At 39.1% G+C, this 17174-nt stretch overlaps 1 protein-coding gene across 5 annotated transcripts in view; it reads right to left on the bottom strand.

Annotated features, from left to right (window-relative positions):
* PPP2R2C (protein phosphatase 2 regulatory subunit Bgamma) overlaps positions 1-17174 on the bottom strand; it is a 198195-nt gene that overhangs the window by 127349 nt on the left and 53672 nt on the right. For 2 of the 5 annotated variants that reach the window (XM_030491965.1, XM_030491967.1), the window contains exon 1: positions 15883-16454. The exons of 2 other annotated variants lie outside the window; for them this stretch is intronic. Coding sequence is in view for 1 of the 3 variants with exons in the window: in XM_030491964.1 (XP_030347824.1) it covers positions 15883-15952 (70 nt within the window). In the remaining 2 variants the exon portion in view is untranslated. Of the gene's footprint in view, positions 1-15882; positions 16479-17174 lie in introns of those variants that run through there. One more of the 5 variants, XM_030491964.1, reaches the window with a different exon arrangement.

The following is a 17174-nucleotide window of genomic DNA, read 5'->3' as shown; positions in this document are numbered from 1 at the left end:
TTCTGGTTAGCATTAATTTGAATCCTCTTGCAAAATAAATTAATACAACTTAGACACAATTTTCAGCCCCTTTAAAGCCTCTGTGTCCAGGCACTATATTCTTGAAAAGAAGAAACAGACATACAATTAAAACCTGAACCACAATTACTTTGCACTTCCAAAAGTTAAAATTAGCCTGAAGCAACATTACCTCAAAGAGAAAATCTGGACAGTAGCTTTGCTTCAAGCAAAGACATAACAGTATTTAAAAGAAAACAATATGCAGCAAAGGTAAATCATAAACAAGGAGTAAGCAAAGAGGTCAAAGAAAAGCAAATGGGTTTGTACCCAGGTTGTTATAAATTTGATCGCATTAAGCTCTTAAGGAAACTTGCAAAGAAAGTATTAAGGTCACAGTATTCAACAGGATAACTTTAATAGTACCCTAAATTTATCAAATCATATTATGCATGAGAAATTCCAGGTAGATTTCCTAACCCATTGTGCAAAGGAACAAAATGATAATCCTAAATGGCTGTAATAACTACGGAAAATGTGTTCTTTTGGTTAAAGAATCAATTTTTGATATGCTAAACATACCGTTTGCTGGTGAACAGGCACATAGTAAACCCTCAGAAAAATAACACCTTTAACAAATCCCCATCATTTCAGCTCCCATAATTTTTTTTCTTGTAAAACTGCAAAATGTACTTACACTTCCTAACAGTATGTAGAAAAAACTAAGCTTTGTAGAATCTAAGGTTTCTGAATATAGTGAAGTTAGGCCAGATTTCCACCTTCACCCATTTTTGTCCTAAGGAACAACACCAGTAATGGTATTGAATCTCTGAAGATTCAGCACACTGAGATTCCCAGAAAGGTATCTGATAATTACTTATTTTATCCATTCTTGCACTGAGATAAACTCTTCAAAAGAAAAACCTCTTCCAGTATCAAGGGTTATATACTACATGTATATAATCTAGTACTGAAGACAAAAGTAACTAAGGTTACTGTACAAAGTAATCAGGAAAAAGAGATGTAGAGATTAAAATCAGGACTCTCAAAACACAAAATATGTGGCTTGTATATACAGACATATATTTTTATGGACTTACGATACATAGAATCATAGAATAGTTAGGGTTGGAAAGGACCTTAAGATCATCTAGTTCCAACCCCCCTACCATGGGCAGGGACACCTCATGCTAAACCATGTTGCCCAACGCTCTGTCCAACCTAGCCTTGAACACTGCCAGGGATGGAGCATTCACAACTTCCTTGGGCAACCCATTCCAGTGCCTCACCACCCTCACTGTAAAGAACTTCTTCCTTATATCTAATCTAAACTTCCCCTGTTTAAGTTTAAACCCATTACCCCTTGTCCTACCACTACAATCCCTAACGAAGAGTCCCTTCCCCAGCATCCTTATAGGCCCCCTTCAGATACTGGACGGCTGCTATGAGGTCTCCACGCAGCCTTCTCTTCTCCAGGCTGAAGAGCCTCAACTTTCTCAGCCTGCCTTCATATGGGAGGTGCTCCAGCCCTCTTATCACCCTTGTGGCCCTCCTCTGGACTTGCTCCAACAGCTCCATGTCCTTTTTATGTTGAGGACACCAGAACTGTACACAATACTCCAAGTGCGGTCTCACAAGAGCAGAGTAGAGGGAACATATACAGAACACAGTTATGCAAAGCCAGGCAGCCTCGTCCAATCCCACTCAAGCCAGTGGCAGTTTCATAATAGACTTCACTGGATACTAAACCACAATTACATAAAGGCTGTAACAACCTGTCAGCATTTTAAAGAAGACATTGTTGCTCTTTGATAGAAATGTGGATCTTAGTGTCCTAACAAAAACAAGTAGTACATTTAAGTTTTTAAAATCTTCATACAACTTCCATTATTTCCAGTCACTTCCAGTTCTACAGCATAGTGGTAAACTTAAAAAAAAGATATATCACTAGCTTTTCCCTTGGTAAAATCTGGTAAAATCTTGACCCCATTCATCAGACATCTCTGTTGATACTAACCTATTTAACTAGGACCTTACCCAGGAAGCCTGTCGGGCTTCCTTCCAAAGTCAGAAATTCCTTTTCAATAGAATGGTGTAGAAGTAGGGACTCTTAAAATTCCAAGGAGACCCTGCCCTTGCATGTGAGAGTCATATACCGATAAACCAGTAACTCCAGGTCCAAGACGACTTTGAGTCACATCCAAGACCTTTAATGACAGTAACAGAATGGTACTGAGTGGCAATGCCAAATCTTGCCCTCACAAAATCCAATGGATATAAGTACAGATAGCAGAAAGAACTTGGTAAAGAGTGACAAATGAGTTACAGTTTTGGCTGGATTTCCTTTTCTTTTCCAATAAAGATTTCTGGACCTTGAAGAGTAGCGAGTATTGCAGGTAAAAGCCAAGTATCACTACAATCAAGCGAAGCAGCACATGGAAGAACAACTGTAGTCAAGGAAGGAATGACTGTATTTCCGTCTCCTTATTTCTCTCCCAGCACTGCTTGGATCTACATATTCCTAACTTCTCCTCCATCTGAGCAGGGAGTATTACTTCCAGAGAGAGAGATGTGGAGAATTTAAAGCTTTGGGCCCTGCTTGAACAGAGATGGAACAGTTACCTTCTGGCAGGAATTAAGGCTGGTATGGAAAATGCACAAAAGAAATTAAAAGATAGTCTGGAAAATGGCCAAAAGGAGATCAAAGGAACTTTAGCAGCATGAAGGCATATACCAGAAGCACTTGAAAGGGGACTTCAAGGCAGACCACTGGGTTTAAGAAAGTATTTGTTGCCTGGGTAAAAGGTAGTATGAACCAGGGGAAAATGAAAATTATACTTTTAAGTATTTAGTCCCAAAATATCCTTACTTTCTTGTATAATTTCCAGACTTGACCACATATCAGACATATAGAACAATGGATGTATTTCAGACTTAGCCCAGATTTTGAAATCTAAGAACTGATCAGCATCTCTTTCTTCCTCTTCTTCAAACACAGTGTGCTACTCTATCTGAGATTCAGATTCTGGAAAATGCCAGCTATCTGTGAGTTAAAACATATTAAACACAGAGAAACTATAGCTCATGTCTTCTATCACATTTATTGTGGTAAATATATGATACAGGCATGAGTATTTCAGATGGTAAACTGAGACTTACCAAAATCACAAATATTATGAAATTAATTTCAAATAGAAACAGTAACAGAAGAAATCTGGAAAGATTATACAGGACTCAGGCAGAACTACATAGCTTTAAATTAGCTGAAGACTCTAATAGGCATGGCTGCTGCTAATAGACCAACCACAGAGTTCATTATTTAACCCTGCTTTTTTGTAACTTCATTAAAGACTTAATCTTTAAAAGTAGTATTAAGGGTAAAAAATGTGATTGTTATGTTTCCAGCGTTGTCACACAGAGGGCTGGTAGCAGCAGTGATTCAGGGGTGAATTGAGAGGCTGGCATACTCACCACCACTGGGAAAAAGGGCAGCAAATGGACACAGACAGAATCCACATGCTTATATCCACGTATTTACTGGACTTCCAAAGCATTTCTGTTTTAATATTAGCTTCTGCATTTAGTTTGTCTGCAATGCACAAAATCTCTCACCCCTGAAACATAAGCTAATAAAAATGTCTAAATAATTTTCTGCTCCTCTCTTTTCATATAGAGGAACACACAGAGGGGAGGCCAGACCACAGCTTCTCTGAGACTCGCTCATAGAATTGCAGGAACAAGATGGCTCCAGAACAATCAGTTATCCACAGATACGATCTGGGTACCCCCACAGCTGGAAAGAGGAGCTCTGGGGATTCTGAATTGGATAAAAGCTTCAGGGAACTGCTGGGTTATTGCTTTTAAGAGCTATTAGGATGAACAGGTGCTTTGCCTCATCTCTGTTTCTGCCCTATGCGCTGCTATTTCACTCTGTCAATAAACTCAGTTTGTGCTTCCACCAGTAAAGGCAGGTTTTGAAAAATAAAATGAAAACACTTATATGAAAATCTGCCTGTGCTCCAGCAGAAGGTTTCTCAGTGAGCCACAGAACAAGGAACAGAAAAAAAAATAACTCTTTACATAAGAGAGAGTTGGGGTTGTTCAGCCTGGAGACAGCTCCAGGAAGACCTTATTGCAGCCTTCCAGTGTTTAAAGGGGGCCTATAAGAAAGATGGGGAGAGACTTTTTAGCAGGGCCTGTTGCAATAGAACACAATGGTTTTTAAATTAAAAGAGGGTAGATTTAGACTAGATATTAGGAAGAAATTTTTTACAATGAGGGTGTTGAAACACTGGAACAGGATGCCCAGAGAGGTGGTAGATGCCCCATCCACAGAAACGTTCAAGGTCAGGCTGGACGGCACTCTGAGCAACCTGATCTAGTTGAAGATGTCCCTGCTTATTTCAGGCAGGTCGGATTAGATGACCTTTAAAGGCCCCTTCCAGCCCAAACTATTCTACGATTCCATATATTTTAGGCATCATCAGTTAACAACTTGTTAATTCAAATACTGACCCCATTAACCTATGATACAGATCTTTTAAAGCATGTAAAACTACAGAACTAATGTGCTCTCCCAAGTTACTCTAAATCTGTCACGCTGCAGAATAAAACAACATTTTAGAATGGGTAGATGAATACATTAGAGAAATCAGATTTAAAGCAAGGCAAAAGGGTTAGTGGTAGCTCTAAAGTTAAAAGCATTTTAAATCTTGGCAAAATTCAGATATGGTTTTCTATTTAGCCTTAAAATTAAATCTCAAAAGTGTCTGAAGTTACTGGATGCCTTATTATCTTGGACAATGAAGATCCATGAATGTATATGCTCTTATGAACAAACATATTACGAATGGAGATTTCTAGATCAGAGGTGACTTAGCAAGAGGGACAATAAGAGCTTAAAAATATTTCCAATGATTCAGGACAGAAAACTGTAAATCTTATTGCTAACAATAATATGCCACCCATGATGACTGAACTCAGTCATTAAAATATAAAATAAAGGAATAGCATGCTGTGCTGAGTTCAATACAACTACATCTATCAAGCCTCATCTGTAATAACCAGGCTGTTTGCTATGTGGAGTTCAAATCACTAATTCCTCCAATTTATACCAACTTCTTGGCTTTCAGAAACAAAAATCGTTTTCTGTCTAAATATACTTACATTTAACAATCAGAAATTAATTCCCCCTGCAAACAATTCTCCACATTGGCAATCGTCTTTGTTAGTAATTATTTATAACACAGAAGCATCAAAGCTTTCTGCTTTCAGATCTAATATTAGTACTTCTACTACCATTTCCCAGGTACATCCAGGATAACTGTCAAACATTTTTCCAACATACTTATGCAGCTCATATTTCCCCCTTTCTTTCTACCATGCATAAATATTACAAAAGCCTTATAGAAAGGTGGTTTTGAAGAGGCATTACAGTAAGCGTCACTACTACGTAAGTCTTTACGACACAGAGTAACTGGTGCACACTGAACAGTTTGCATGGAGCAGCAATGAGGCCCTGATGGCAGGCAGAAGTCAGCACTGCTCACCACAAGCTGTGTTCTCCAGGGCAGGCAGGTGTGGTGTTTCCCTCTCTGCTAGCAAGGGACAAATTTAACAACAGGCCAAGTTTGCCGACATTTTATGTAGAAGCTGGGCTCAGGTTGCTGGGCTAATCAGCACTTCTTTCACCTCTGCTTATAGTCCCTCTACAATGGGACAGGCACCCACAGCAGCAGAGAAGTAAGGGTGGGCAGCCCAAGCTACAGCTTCCTCTGGAGAATGGACTATTTGCTGCTAATAATAGCATCCATAAGCGGTTTCAAACCAAACCCCAAGTTTAAAACACCTTGATATTGATTTGAAGGTATGAAAAAGTAAAAGAAACATTCTCAGTATTTCAACCTAACCGAAAAACTGGGAAAGGTCAATGCAACAAACAAGCGACTGTTTGTACAAAGTCACATTCTGCAGTAATTTCTGCAGGACAGTTCAAAGTTTAAGCAACTAAAACTCTTCACTTGGACATAGTGTAAATTCTTGCAGCTAGTAAATCTTAATATAATGGGTTGATTTTCAGTATCATTACTACTAACAGATGCAACTTGTTTTTAATCTAGCACCTCTGTAACATTTACACAGTGCTACGAAGGGCCTCTACTCTGTGTGACCCATTTTCCTGAAATGCAAGTGGAAGCACAGAAATGTTGAATCTAGCAGTTAAGTACATACCTAGCCCTAAAAACCGAAAGTCATGTCCAGGTAATCAAAACTGCAGCTCATCACCACCACATGGGAAAATCAGAAATGCAAAGACATTGCTTCTCACACCATGGTGTAAGGAAAGTTTCATTCCAGCCACAGACCAAGTCTCACTTCCCTGATCAGCAAACACTGACATACATACACCAAAACAGTCTGTGAATCTTAAGGGACTTGAAAGACAGACAGTGCCCTACATACAAGCTCTTACTGTCCCATCTCCCAATGCTGAAACTTCTACACAGCCACTCTCATACTTCTAGATTCACATTCCAAGCATAACAACTGGAATGAATACAGACACACCAGGCAACGTGTACTAGCAGCCATCCATAACACTTCCGTGAGTATAACATATATAGAAGTACAGCACACAACATGCACAAAATCATATTCACAGTGCACCCGAGCAATGAGAAGCACCACCACCCATATGACCATAACTTGACTCTTGGCATCAGGTATTCCAGGAATTTCTATAAGACGTGTAATAACTCTCAGCTACCCATTTCAAAGAGACTGCTTATGTGAAATCCGCTCTGAGCTTCACTGCTGGCTAAAGAGAGTATACTTGACCTAAATCTCCCACTCAAAGAAGACTACAGCATACACATCTGACTTCATCTTGTACTGCTTATTCCCATATCACAGATCTGCATGTGGAAAGAAAAGATATCAAATCAAAGTCAAAATTAACTTCTAGCATGACACAAGTTTTGTGTGCTACCCTTGCAGCCAATTTTGCCCTGTGCTTACCAGTCCACTGGGACTATTTGTTGAATTCTACTAACTAATTTAGTCCTGAATTTATTAGTTGAATTTTTCTTTTCATTATATTGAAGAAATAAAGACACTATCAGAAATTATTTATGAAATAGTGACAGAGCCTGATTTACACTAGATATTTGAAAACCCTGGAAAAGTTTATTAAAGACCTTGTGCCAAGTTATATCATCAATTGAAAACTCTCAAAATTAATAGAATGTGAGATTGCATTGACTGGGTAAAAGTTTAGAAATACATTATTGAAATTTACTGACCAGCTCACTGTTTGAAACTATTTTTGTTGTATTTTGAAAGACTCATTTAATGTCTTAGATTAAGGAGAAATAATATGCATCCATTAAAAACAGAGAGACAGAAATAAGCAATCATTTATTTTTCATTGAACTCTGACAATCTTTATTTTTACTAGAAACTGGCCCAACAAGCAGAGCATGTTATGGCTGTCTTTAATGCAATCAGTACTATCACAGGGCAGCATTAACCTCAGAATTTACGCAAATGGTGTTATTTTGCACAGTCACCAACTACCTGCAATGCCTAGGTCACATAAACAACAAAAGCACTACTAATAGGAAGAATTAAGGTGACAATTAATTACATTCTACTCAGACTTGAGCTGAACTGGAACTAGAAGATAATAAACCAACTCTCGGTCCTTTACTTTCTCATGTACTCTGTTCCTAAGTAAAACACACACAAATACCATTATATTACACACAGATGTTTCCCTATTTTTCTCTTTTTTTAAACAGATGAATCAGTAAATATGAAAAAGCACTGTTATATTTAACAAGACAGATCCCAGTTAAATACACTGTATTTAACAACACAGATCCCAGACCCCTGTCATATTAATAATTCACAAAAGTCACTGAACTGCACGATGTGTTTTGCTGAAAGATTTTATTAGGAACTGAGTCTCTTAATGTACATTTTTATTACTAATATTTGCACTGGCAAAACACAGAGTGATGTAATTTGCATTTAAGCAATGAAAATAACAGGTACAGTAGTTTTTCAGCAAGGAAACATTCCCGAGAAAAGGAACTCTATTACCATCTGTAAGGCTGCTTTCCTAGGTTGGTTTTTTGTTCTTGGTAAAGAATTGGGAAACTTTGACAAGGAACCAGCAACCTAGACCACATTCGTTACTACAGGCAAGCTTAGTGTTAACCTAAGAACTACGGAAATAATTGATCAAGAAAATGCTTGAATATGGCTAGATGTGCCCTTAAAACCCTTTCTTGTTAAAAAACAAAAATCCCCATAACAACTTCCTCTCATTTTTCTGAGGTAATTACCTACTCTAATATCCTTGCCGTGGCCAAAAGAACTACACTGATATTAGCCAGCAAATACCTTGTCTTCTCTTAGCGTATATTCCTCTATGCAAAGCTTTACAACAGTGGATGAAATAAACTACGGAAGGAAAGTCTCAAAGATGCTGAAACTAGTAATGATATAGTAACACAATGTAAGCAGCAATGATTGATTCCCTTTTTATGGCTGTAATAAAAGATACTCAGTTCTTTTTCTATTATAAAATATTCAGTGTTATTGTATCGTGTTTCACATTTTAAACTGATGTAAGAACCACATCTATTATTCTCTAAACTCACCATTTAAACACATGATATATTGCTGAAATATCTGAGGTCTACATAGAAAACAAAATACATTGCAAGGTACAGTTTGCTTTTCACCATGAAGCATACACTAAATAAACTTCTCCTACAGTGAACAAGGACACTGACTCTACCTGTGCGGTGGTGTTTAGCTTTACATTATTCAATGCTTTTGAATTGTCAGCTTCAATTAGAAAGAAATCTGGCACAGAGAGAGAGCTTGCATACATCACATTTTGTGTCTGTGTTTTATCTTCCACATACACTGCACTGTTGACCCCTGAACTTCCATTTTTAAGGTTTGTATGTAGCTAAATCTGTTACATATAGAACCATAGAATAGTTCGGATTGGAAGGGACTTTCAAAGGTCATCTAGTCCAACCCCCCTGAAATAAGCAGGGACACCTTCCACTAGATCAGGCTGCCCAGAACCACATCCAGCCTGGCCATGTCTCCACAGATGGCGTATCTACCACCTCTCTGGGCAACCTGTGCCAGTGTTTCATCACCCTCACTGTAAAGAATTTCTTCCTCACGTCCAGCCTGAATCACCCCTCTTTTATTTAAAACCATTGTGTTCTATCGCAACAGGCCCTGCTAAAAAGTCTCTCACCATCTTTCTTCTAGGCCTCTTTTAAGTACTGAAAGGCCACAATAAGGTCTTCCTGGAGCCTTCTCTTCTCCAGGCTGAACAACCCCAACTCTCTCACCCTTTCCTCATAGGAGAGGTGCTCCACTCCTCTGAACATTCTTCTGGTCCTCCTCTGGATAGTAGTTATACAGTTAAACATACTCTAAATATTTCTATTTATAATGTTTCTAGTCCATATTTGTCTATATATCTTAATATACATATGAATAAACTGCATATAGGCTAAACTGCTGAAACTAATTGGTCTTTTTGTGCCACTCAGACACTGCTGGTACCTGAGAAAAGCCCCAGACTGGTACAACCACATTCTTTTGCAGCCCTGTGTACTCAATGCTATGGAAGCGCCTGGCTGGTTTATCATGCAGCTAATATTCTAGACAGTTCTTTTCTTTTGTTAGTACGTCTTACTCATTTCTCCAGGACCTCTATCACTACACAGCAACTATATATAGCAGCCATTATTTAGTTACTGAGTGGGAGATCATCTGTTGATGATCTATGCAAAGAGAGACAAAATTACCATCAGTCCCTGAGGGCAACCCACCAAAACCAGCACTGAAGATTTATGCCTTTGCAAATGGGGAACATTGCCACGCAGTTTAGTCACACTTGGTAACATTCCACGGCGTACATGTGACACTGGTGAATAATTGTCAAGTGGATGCATGACATTAAATGGAGATCCAAACCAAGTTAACTTCATGCCTTTTAAGCATGTCCTGCAGTTCAGAGTAGCTTGAAGTGCCCTCTTAGGAAGACCTAGCAGCCAGCCCACAAACTTGAAGTGGCAAGCCTTTTGAGGAGGCTGTAAGATGTTAACACCAGCATGTCCCTGCCCTTCAGGAATGCTGCAAATTAACTCCAAAATCCCAGTCTAGGGTCAACTGTCCTAATCCTATTCCTAATTATGATTTCTTCAGAAGGCAGTTTTGGCAAGTGAAAGAGAGATGATGATATTATGATTGCCTAATATAGGTTGTATGAAAATTGAATCTATGGAGTACTTTGAATGTGTAGCTGGTACTGTATAGTGACAAGTGTTGCTGACAGCGTAATTCACTTTGGCTAAGCCTATATTGCTTTTTCCAGGCTTGTCTGAGTGAATTACTGCCCCATGTTGCCCACACTGGACGTTGCCTTAAATGTCTGCGCTGTGCAGATCCAAGCTTTGCATAGTACCAATGTCTAATTTTCCTGCATCCTGAACCACCCATCCAGCAGCAGGTTTGAGTGGGTGAGCAAACAGTTCAGGCTCCAGTGCGAGCCAGCACAACAGCTCTGCTCTCGCCCTGCCTCTGTGGCTTCTCCCAACTAAGCTGCATGAATAAAGATTACAAAGCCAGCACCGTCACTTGGAGGGAATACACCTTATTAATCCAAATCTTCAAGGCTACCCACAACATCCATCTGAATAGCATTGTGAATGAAAGGAGAACCAAATCCCTGCACAAAAGGACATAACTATATCGTGTTTAACAAGGGGCAAAGTTATGCTTTAACAAGGTTTACCTCTGTTCATACTCGACTTGAAATAAAAAGCTAAGTAACACATGTGAATAGAATAACAATGAGCAATAACTTCTGTGGTCATTCCAAAACTGTTTCTTTCTAAGTGAGTTTTGTAAAAAGACAAAAACCATCAATATTCACAACATAAATCCTGAACTGCTGGAGGTTAAGAGAGGAAGAGTTACTTCTTGCACTTTTCTTAATAAGCTTCTCAGAAATAAGTGAACAGACTGGACTGATGGTGAGCCTGAGCCAGTAGAGCAGTACCTGTCACTATATTCACCCAATACTCTCAGGTAGTCAGCTCTTCTTCAAATTACATTTGAGTGTTTATGAAAGATAAGTTCATAAATAAAATTCTTCTTGACAGATGAAAACATTGAATAATTTCCCTTAACTTTGATTAATACAGAACAGAGATACTAATTTCTTTAGTGAAGGGGGTAAAAGCCCCCCAAATCTTTTTTCATTATCTGCAGAGGATTTTCCTTTAAAATCATTAAGGAAAAAAACCCATCTTTTTTCATCCTCTATAATAAATGTTTCACATGGTTATGATTCAATATGTTTTACACTGCACTGGTAATTCTCATTATTCTCCAAATACCACATTTGAGGAGGTTAATACACCATTAACATGATTAACTTTTTAATAGAAATTAAGCCATATGGAACCAATCTGCACCATTTGGCCATATAAATGACTAGATAGTGAAGGTCAGCTTCTGTCCCACTGCACCTGGACAACTTTACTGGCTTCACTTGACTTTGCAGGCCTAGACCAAAGGGAGGAACCTGTCTCTCTCTAGAAACTGAAAGCATAAGCAACTTCCTATTTCTTCCCAAAATAGAGATAATCCATAAAAAAGAAGGGATGAATCAATACAGTAGGCCTGTCTGCATACAATCTTCAGAATGCCTTCACCACTAGAAAAGCATTTCTCTGGTAAATTTGGGATCACGGAGGTGAATCACATCGCTTAATATAGTTTGGTAAGAACAGTGAATTTTGTTCATTATTTCTCTGTCAATCATTAAATCTATAAATTACAGAGTAACGAATTACAGTGCAGTTGATCAAAGGAGCAACACTGTTGTTTCCTATAGCTTTTTCCCCTTGCCAGGAACACAGCAGCCAGACCACGCAATTCACTGTTCTGTATGAGATCCCGCATGGCTGATCCTAAGGTCCTGAGATAGCAAAGCACATCAGTAGTCCTGTCAGTTTTACCACTAACAACGTCAAGGGAACTCTCAGACTGAAGGACATTCTCTGTCCCCAAAAGCACACAAGTCTTTTCCCTCCTTCATCCCTTCCCCAACTCACTGTCCGCAATGTTCTTGCCACCTCTCCTAACACACTTTGCCTGTAAGTGAGGAAGGCTCATGTTCCTCCCACCCAGCCCATCTTCTTTCCTTTGTTACGCCGTGCCTCTCCTCTCTTTTCAGTTCTTCTAAAGGTGTTGTGGAAATAATACATTTTACTGACCCAGCACCTCCTGGGCAGCTGGCTCCCGCAGCTGGGTGCAAGAGGCAATAAAGATAAAACACAGCTCGGCAATGAATCACAAGCCTGAGCAGATCTCAGAGGTCATCTCACCCATTCCTCTGCCCCAAGGGAGGCTCAGCTATCCTCATGTCATTTCTTACAGGCATCTCTGTCACCTGCTTTTAAAAACCTCAGTGATAGGAACTACACAAGCTCCCTAGGCAATATATCCCACTGTTTCATCACCTTCACATAAAAAAATTCAACCTTTCTTCACAGGTCACATTTTCTAGGCCTCAGGTCTTTCTCCATTTTCTCTTTACAAGTCTCATCAGGCCTTTTCTGCTTCCCCGGCACAAACAACTGCAATTAAAGAGGTTTCCTTCAAAAACTGCTTCTGAAAGTGATCATTAATGAACTTACTGTATATTGCTGCTCAAACTAAACTGCCTTTTCCATTGTGCAACTGTAACATAATTTTAAGACTTACAGTGACAAAATTATTCAAGTCCTGCTTGTTTTAACTTCATTGGTTTTACTGCAGGTACACATACGTAGCAGGAGAAACAAGTCCAGGTAGTCACTGCTGTCATATGTGTGTCTGTAATGCCTATTACCAGAAACAGTGTAACATGAACGGTAAAACATCAACCATCAAACCAGGGAATTTTTGAGATTTAAAAAACAACTCAATTTTTCATAGTCAAGGTACAGCCATGTTTGATACAGATAACCCCAGTGTTACAAAATAATGACCTATCAAAGAGATGAAATTTGACTTTGCTCAAGCAAGCAGTTTCATTAGGAACACACTCAGTCCACTAGAGACAGCAGAGCAAATCCGATTTGGCTCACAGTTTTCCTGTGAATTCATATGTCACCTGGTTGTTTATTGGTTTTAAATCGCAAAAGATGTAGAAGAGGAAGAGAGCTGAAGCAATGCTATAGTTAACCCTTATCTTCTTTATTATTGCTGGCTTTACTTTCCTCAGGGAACAGAGAGGAAGAAAGTGCATATAAAGGTCAGAAACACCTTCTTTTGTAAATGAATTGAGTCTGCTGCATGGAGCAGCAAGGACAGAGGACACCCCTTACCAAGATTTTTAAACTCTGAAAACACAAGATAAAATCATAGTTATTCGCAGACAACAATGAACCAGTAACTTCTCTAATACACTGGATACAATATAAAGTATTTCTTTGTTTTAAATAGCAGATTACAAAAGCCAGACACCCCAAAAGACAGACTTGGGTTTGGCCCCAATGAAATTATTTTCCAATGTAACAAAGTAATGCATTACTGCCTGCAACTGCATTTCTGCATGTATGTGACTACCATACACACGGCACTAACATATCACAGGACCAAATGTAAGGACTGTGAAATGACTTCAGGCCTTTACAGATGAGGAGTGTTAAAGATTGTTTCATGGAGCCAAATCTTTAAACAAAATTAGGAAACGAAGAACAAACCAGAACAAACAAAGCACATTTTAAGCACTGGTTTAACTTATGTATTCATTATGCATTTTACACCAATATATCAATGAGAATAAAAATTTCTGATGGTGCTTTTTGAGCTGAAGGTGTTCCTGGAAAAATTTCACAGATCAATCCATTCCCTCTTGATTTTCATGATCTTTTAAAAGGTGTGGCAATGCCAGATATAACAGATATGAAGAGTTTCATTACAGCTGACCAACTGAGCATTCCCAAGTAACATTACACTAGTTGGAGCTGAAGAACTAACACTTTGCTGCTGCAGGTTTCCCATACTTCATCTACCTCAACATCAGATGCCAACATATTTCACGATGACTTCTGATCACAGGGAAAATACAGTACAGGCTGACACTGATACTCAAGGTTTATTTTGACCCATTTCAGACAAGCTGTCTATGTGCAATCACAGAAGAACATCCAGTCCTGCTGATCCAAATATCAAGAGAAGATAAAACATGACAAAAACCTAACACTTGCATCAGCAGTGTCTCCAAAAATACTAAAAACCTCCACTAATTTTGAAAACACCCATAATATATGGAAGAAGAAAATATTGATTTGCAAAATCCACAAGGGATTATTTTCCTCTGATTACAAAACTGACAGACTTGAAAGTCCAAATTTTAACACAGCTGCACATGCCCATTAAATATACGTCTGAATCTCAACATGTAGCAAGTACACTGCAGTAATTATACTGTGCTTTTTGCAGAATCTAAGGCATAAATGTCTACATTTTTAAGACAAAGTTTCTTCAAATGTTATGACATCTCAAAACATGAATCATCATTCAGACATTAAGCAAAAATTCAAAGCAAATTCAAAAATGCACCAAAACATGAACCAGAATGCAAAGAATGTCCTAGGGGCAAGATTAGCAAACAATTAGACCAGCCACTGGTGAGAGTGACAGTACACAGCATTTTGCATTCTTCTTCTGAAAAATCTGCTTTGTGTTCTCAGGATGGCAAAAATCATCCTGCTCTTGCCTACGTTCTAAAAAAATGCCAATCATCAATAACCAAGAGAGCATCAGCTGATGGCATTTCAGGATGCAGCATGGGAGTATTAAGTGACTGAGCATTGATCAAATGACGACAGAATCTGGAGACAAGAGTCTCAAGTAGTATTGGTTGACCCTGATGTTAAGTGTGTTCATATTATATAAGCCTACACCAAAGTACCATTTCTGCTGCTGGCAAGTGCTGTTAAAACTCGGCACACACAAATATATATGCAAAGTCAAGCACCTACAAATATCATTTCTCCTGTTCAATCAATCAATCAATCTTAAAATGGCCTAGTCTTAAACCAACTTTCTGGCAAGGAAATATGGATCAGTACCTGACCCAACCATTTCACTGGTCCCAAGGTAAATTCTCTCAGCATTTAATGTGTGTCACCTGCAGGAAAATTCCTTTTTATGTAATAAGCTACCAGCCATTGAATGATTTAAAATGAAGGTACCTTTGCTTTTCTCATGTACCTTGCACATACACAGAGGGTGGAAAGAAGGCAGCAGGATTTCAAAGATTATGCTTACATATCCCTTCTAAATGTATACTGTTCTCTAGGGAACAATCAACTCAGTTATGTCTGTGATGCTCAGGCTATAATTACCAAAATGAGATGCATAACCTTTATTACACCAGCAAACAGTTAACTTTACAGATTATTTCTCTTACTTTAGTACTCTCAAATCTTTCTTCTTTTCTTAAGCAATCAACTGCTTCCAATCTTCTACACTGCAGCTACTGTGCATTCAATGCCAGGTGCTGCACACCTCACTAGTAGAAACTCAGCACAATGCAAGACCACCTTCAGCCCATATAGTTTCATATACTGCTGTAGCATGGCAGAATACTTTTGGGATTTAGCAAATTCAAACAGATTCTGTTGCTACATCACACAGAAAAACGCCTTGAAAGTCTCCCTCTTTAAAGAAAAAGAAAAAAAAGAAGAAAAAAAAAAGGAACAGCCCATATCTCCAAACATGAAAGTGCATTCCTGGCATAGAAAATGCAATGCAAGAAGAGAATAACGACAGTATTTATGTTACCTTCAGTCACATAGTTGTGGTCTCGAAGAAAGCTGTGGTTAATTTTTCGTGTGTCCGTGTCCTCGCCCATTTACAGCAGGATTACTCAGCATGCCTATCCGCAGTGGACTGATAGCATCAGCAGAGGTCGTCACAAGAGCACCATCCATGCTGCCACTGCCTAGCAGAGGCGGAGAACACACTGGGCTACTGAGCACAGCATAATGAGAGCTAGTGATGCAGCACAGATTTGGGAGGGTGAATAACGATCGGGAAAGAAAAAAAAAAGGGGGGGGGGGTAAGAAAAAGAAGTAATAGGAAAAAATCGGAGGGAGAAACAGCTCCGATAAATTATGAATGCAGAAAGCCAGTAGGGAGCTTGCGTGAAGGGAATACAGGCACTTCTCCCACAGTTAAAGAATAACCCAATTGTTTAGTCAGGTACTCCTTAAACAAGTGCCCACGCAGAGTCTCCTCCAAGTGCCTGCTGCTGGGGATCTTGCTGGATGCTGTAAAGTGGCAATCAGCGTACTGCAGCAAAACCCGCCCGGAGAAGGGCTCTGATTGCTATTGCTGCTACTGCTGTCATCTGCCTGTGCTGCATCAGAGCAGGCCCCTCCCCGTCAGCCGCTCGCTGCCCAACCGCACAAGATCTGCATGTAGGAAAGTGAAAAATGAGACTGCAGGTAATTATTTTAGCTCTTCTGCCAGGAAGACAGGCAATGAAAAAATTAAGGGAGGGGATGAGGGAGAAAAAACTTCATGCTGCTTTAAATGGGTTTGCATTGACATGGACTGCACACTAACGTGCAGCCACAATTCTGTGCTAGTCGATACTGTCATATGCAGCAAAAGCAACAGTCGTTCAATGTCAGCCTGTATAAATATAACTGAAATTGCCAAATATCTGCCTATGCAAATGGAATCATTAGAGGGAGGGCAACCATACAGCAAAGTGAGATAAAATAGCTGTTATTTATCTTTCCTTCTTTTCCAGTTTTGTAGATAACAGACAAATTACAAAGTACAAAAAAAAATAAGGGCTAGAAAATAATCTCTGTGACTTCTCCACACAGGAAAGCTGGACAAAGGGAATGCTTGCAGGTCATGGGGTTTTCTTAGACCTCCTGCTTTCATTCACTGCATTGTCCCTTCACCTTGGAAAAGCAGTGTTGAAATCTGTATACTCAGAAATAGGAAAACAAGTAAAAGATGCAAATTGCTCACTTGCATTATAAAATAAAGCTAGTTCTTTAGTCCAAGAGGTTAATGGCTATGACAGGTTATATTTTGGCAAAATTCTTTCAATTGAA

Source organism: Strigops habroptila, chromosome 7 (assembly GCF_004027225.2).
Source record: "Strigops habroptila isolate Jane chromosome 7, bStrHab1.2.pri, whole genome shotgun sequence".
NCBI classification, from domain to species: Eukaryota; Metazoa; Chordata; class Aves; order Psittaciformes; family Psittacidae; genus Strigops; species Strigops habroptila.
Note: the sequence above shows the minus strand (reverse complement) of the source record. Positions and strands in the feature narration are given on the sequence as shown.